The 5,158-nt window shown below is 35.7% G+C and overlaps 1 protein-coding gene across 1 annotated transcript; it reads right to left on the bottom strand.

The window, feature by feature from the left end:
* Positions 1-689: 689 nt before the first annotated feature.
* On the bottom strand, positions 690-4,871 carry LOC149178921 (oxysterol-binding protein-related protein 4C-like). The gene is made up of 7 exons (XM_089420481.1): positions 4,397-4,871; positions 4,108-4,293; positions 3,634-3,879; positions 3,410-3,506; positions 1,621-1,912; positions 1,432-1,534; positions 690-1,352 (listed from the first exon to the last, which is right to left on the bottom strand). Exons 1-7 carry the CDS (start codon positions 4,403-4,405, stop codon positions 1,113-1,115), a joined length of 1,173 nt encoding a protein of 390 aa, XP_089276607.1. The 5' UTR covers positions 4,406-4,871; the 3' UTR covers positions 690-1,112.
* Positions 4,872-5,158: the final 287 nt, after the last annotated feature.

Below are 5,158 nucleotides of genomic sequence, written 5' to 3'. Positions count from 1 at the left end.
TTTTTGCCATGAAACCTTGCAAGAGAGAGGTAGCTTCGTTGAGTAGTGGATCAATATGAGAATTGTCTCTCTCTCAAAACATGAAAGAATGAAACCTTGCTTAGAGTTTTAACTTACTTGTTGATTCTTGCGATGATTGAGGCTAGCTTATGAAAGTTGAGCCTTCAATAATGATCAATGATTTTATGTTAGGGTCCTTTATGAGAAAGAGACCCTCAAGAAAAGCATAGGCCTTGGTGTGGTTGTTTGTAAATGTTCCTAATCTCCAAGCAAAGTCATATTCCAATTTTTCTTGAGGAGAAAAGTCTAATTATTCTATGTTTTTATCTTTTATCAAAATTTGGTAATACAGTACTTTGTGATACAGTACTTTGTGAGATCACTATTATTCATTTCTTGAAATGCATTTTTAAATATATAAACTACTTCAAACTTGAAAAACCCTAATAAACCTAATATATACAAATTTAAAAACTCAAATTCATGATTATTTGTCACCCTTAAATGGATAATTAATTGTTCTCTACCCCTCCTAATGTATTCATAACCCGTTATGTGTTCATAATTTTATTATATGAGAAATTCTTCTTCACAAATAATTATAAAAAAGTTGAAACTTATTAAGAAATACTACTTTTTTATAAAAATACTAAAAGTATATTCAGTTAAAGGTACATAATACAATCTCATAAAAAATAAAACATTTGACTTTGAAGTATAACAACATTAATAAACTATTCATAAACATGGTTTGCAATCAGTTTTTGAATAAGCCCATGTTTGCCCGTTGGCTAACATGCATTGGAGTCTTAGTAGTGATACTCACGTTAAGTATCATTATTCATTTACATTACCAAGACGAATGACTATATTTTAAGCACCGTCAAATGTCATGGCACATTAATGTACATAATTTGAACAGTATTCCAGACTTCTTTAATGAAATCATCTTCACATAACTCTTTAGAAAAAGGACCTGGACCTGGTTATGCCCCTCAATGTATTTGAATTGAATTTCTGTGGAGACCAGTTTTCTTTTTAATTCAGAAAGAAGATTATTATGGCAGACAGAAACAATGATGTTCTGTGCCCATTGTACCAGTTCCTCTCTGTTATCTTTGAGGTGACTGGGGCATAATGATGGGTGCTGGTGGAACGCATTGTGGACGATGCAAGTAAACCCAATCGCCGCTGTCATGGTGGGTGAAATGCTTGGCCTGCCACTTGGTCTCCCCCTTTCTGTGCTTTTCTTCAACAGATCTCTTGCTTTCCCTTGCTTTATTCCAATCCCCTTTCATTATACTTTCGCTCACCTCCGACCAAACCACTGCTGATTCAGTGGATGCCACCCCCTGCAAATTATTCAATCAATGCCTAAAATTTCTTGCAAAACCCTCACTGGCTTTAATTGTTATCAAATCAAATAATTACCTCCGGATTTTGAAGGACGGGGGCTTTCATATTTGAAATCACGGCCTTCGCATCATATAGAACGCTTATTTTTCCCGTGCTAAGTTCCTTCATTGTGATAATCCTGTCAAAAGAGCCGCTGGATATTATGCCTGCTCTGATTTTGAATTATACCAACTGTAAATCAATAATTGCCATGTAAAAACTTACTCATCCCAATTTCCCTGTAGCTCGTACAGATCTCCACCATGAGAGCTATGCCCGATTCTTCCAGTGATCCGTGTGCTGGATCCTTTGAAACCCAACAGAGATTTTCCCTTAAAACATAGCGTGGCTCTCAGTCCAGTCTGTTTGCACTGGATGAGGACATCGCCTGACCACTCAGCACTGGGAATCGGAAAGAGGCGTAGGCAGAGCTTGGGAGAATTCATCTCGTAGGTTTCGTTGAATTCCAGCAGCTTCAGCTCTCTTTTCCCAAAGACAGTTGCCTCTATTGATCTTCCTAAAACAGATTCACATTTAATAAGCAGTACAAATCTATCAGACTATTTATCTGCTCAGAGGTATTATATTAAAACAGTCTTGCCTATGTAGTTAATAACCATACAAATCTATCAGACTATTTATCTGCTCAGAGGTATTATATTAAAACAGTCTTGCCTATGTATTTGTTTATCCAGTAGAATACATGTTTTTTTTTAATACACCAATATAATTTTGTTAAAAATTTATAAATTAAACAATTTAAACTTATAATTTTTAAAATTCTCTACTAAATTGTGTAAGAATATTAATCGAGCCGTGGACAAACTTTGTTTTTATAACGGCAGTAGAGTAGATGGCTGTCCTTGGTTTTACAGTAGAGTAGATGGCTGTCGACAGGAGTAGTTGAAGAAATAATGATAATTACTGTACTTGAAAAAATAATGACAATTGCTATAGTTTTTAGGGCAGCCAGGATGTATAAATTTTCATATTTGTGAATGAAATGATGAAGCTCTCTTGGAGAGTCTGTTGAGTTCTATCATTTTGAACAAAATTAACTAAAAAATACTAAAAAAAAAAATGGTCATAAAAAGTCATTTCATCTGTTTAAGTGATCATTACTGTATAAACACCCAAATTTTGCTTGGGACTCTCCAGTCTTGAAATTTTACCTCAAAATGGTTTTAGCTATAAAACGGTCTGCCCTGTTGTTTATCTAAAAAGGGTCTGCCTCCTTGTTTATCTACTGGAAAATTGAGAAATTAGATTAGAAGAATTGTAAGCAAATTAAGATTACCCAAAACTACCATTCAAAAACCCAATATACTATTATACATAACAGTTTAACTACCATTCGAAAACCAAATATACTATTATACATAACAGTGAAAACTGTGTGGTAAAGCGTTGCAATTGTGCAGACAAATCAATTTCAATAAAAATGAATAAAGCATGAAAAGGAATAAAGTGTCTTTTCAACTAGAACCCTACCCTAAAAGTTTTGTATACCACACAAAAATTGTTCCCTTTAAAGTTTTTGTACAACACACAAAACTTATTCCCCTGAAAGCAAAGAGAATCTCATTAGTGAAATCAGATTTCCCTTTTTCTGCACAGAATGTGATCTGGAAGGCAATCAATCACAGGAATTCGGTTTTCAAAGGGGAGCGGGTTCTAAGTAGGCAATCAATTACAGCAATTAGATTTTTAAAAAGGTGATTGTGGCCTGTTCAAAACCCAATTAAGCTATCTTGCCCTGTGTCTTTGTTTGATGAGATAATTTTGAATTCTTATTTCACTTGCTTTTTCAGAAGAATTTAACTTGTTTTTTCAAAAAACTTTAACTTTCATAAGATTTTAACAAGGATGGTATTACTTGCAAATCGATTTCAAACACCAAACTTCCAAACTTGCAAATCCATTCGAAACACAGAGTTGGGATAAGATTTACATTCATATTGCTTGTATCCGTAATTAGAAAATTTATATAATATCAGAAAACAATTCTCCTTACCATAGAAACGAGGCACAGGGCGTTGCCACCAGTTCAATTCTAGCTTTCTGGCTTCATTTGTTGCATGTAAGGCACTTATCGGTGGATGGTGTGATACCTATCATAAAGAGATCCTCTGTTTTCAGATTATTCAGTCGTCCCTTTTCAAATCTTGGATCTGAAATTATTTGATTGTAGAATAATTTGTAGAAGGCTAAAAATTGATTCATAACAGAATAGCCTACCTGTTCAAGCAGAACATTCAGGTTTCCACAGGAAACATGATGAGTTTCTCCAAGAATGGGATTGTATGGAGCTTTCCCACTGATTAAAGGTCTGGTAGTGGAGATACTCCATGCTACTACAGCATTGAACCTTTCTGCAGGACTTTCGCCTTCCACGCACTTGCTTAGTAAGTCGTGGGAGTGGCAGTATACACTCTCTCCATACAGTTGGAGTTGAGACTTGGGCAGATTGAACTGTGGGGGCAACTGCACGATCCAACAATTCAACAATATGTAAATTAATCCTATGAAATGAAAATCTGAAATAAATAATCTGGTTGGGTAAGTGATTTGAGACTTCCACTTGGAGATTTCTGAAGGTGAACTGTGTAATGTTCTTGAGGATCAAAAACCTTATACAGTTAACTTCCGGAAATCTCCAACAAAACCTTACACAGTTCACTTTCCGAAATCTCCAACAATCTGGTTGTTTACCTGAAATGTGGTTAAATCAGCACCAGGTTTCAAGGATTTAAATAGGTTCCAAACCCGGGTAACGATATTTTGTTGCAGCTTGTCTCCTTGTCCATAACCTGATGTAGCCTCAAGAGACAATGGAGGTGTGAGCACCACATTAAGGGGAACCGATGGTTGATCTACTGTATCAGCAATTCCTGCAAACTGTTCAAAATAAACATTACAGTAATGCTCTTGTATTAGACAAGACAGTCTAATCAAAAAATTTCAAAAAAAAAGAAAAAAGAGAGAGGTTATAATCCATTACCATTGTCATATTTGAATTTCTGTCCTCTGTAAATGAAAAATATTAGCAGAAGGGCATCCTCGAATAACCAAGCAAGACGAATTCTCTATTTCCGGCCATAGATCCTCTGCCTTCGAAAAGGCTTTTACAGTTATTCTACAGCAGGAACACCATAGAATGCGGCAAAAATACAGCAACGCGACCTAAAATCTGGAGACTCCAGAGCACACTTAGTTTCCCCAAAAGCCCAAAGATTTATACAAGTTTGCGTGTTTCTTTTTGCGACAGCGCTTTCCCTGCAATCTTTTCATGCATTTTTTTAATTGCAGATCAAACAAATCGATGAGTAACAGGTTCCGTGAGTATAGTTTTTTGTATATTCAAATGGGTCTTCTACCTTGGCCTTCATTCGAGGCCGAGAAACTGTTGCAATATGACTCAATAACTGCAGTAGACAAAGTTTAGCTGGGGATGTGACAAAATCTTTGACAAATACAACCTAACGTATCAAAAGTTGTTCCACTATGACTCTGGTATCCATGCAACCTTGACCTTGAGTGTATTCATGGTTAATCACAATTCCTTACTTTGAGGTGCATTCTTCTTAAAATTGACTGATAAGATATTTTGGTGAGCTGATCCTTGGGTTTACTTCTAGCCAGAGGAAACCTCAATTGGAATTACTTACACGTCACATCCACATCCATATCCACATCCACCTCCACCTAGTGGAGAAGCTTTCAATTTCTTTGGAAATGGTTTATAAATAAATGAGTGGAATAC

Source organism: Pinus tabuliformis, chromosome 4_1 (assembly GCF_031772625.1).
Source record: "Pinus tabuliformis cultivar Carrire ecotype Pingquan chromosome 4_1, CPIR1, whole genome shotgun sequence".
NCBI classification, from domain to species: domain Eukaryota; kingdom Viridiplantae; phylum Streptophyta; class Pinopsida; order Pinales; family Pinaceae; genus Pinus; species Pinus tabuliformis.
Note: the sequence above shows the minus strand (reverse complement) of the source record. Positions and strands in the feature narration are given on the sequence as shown.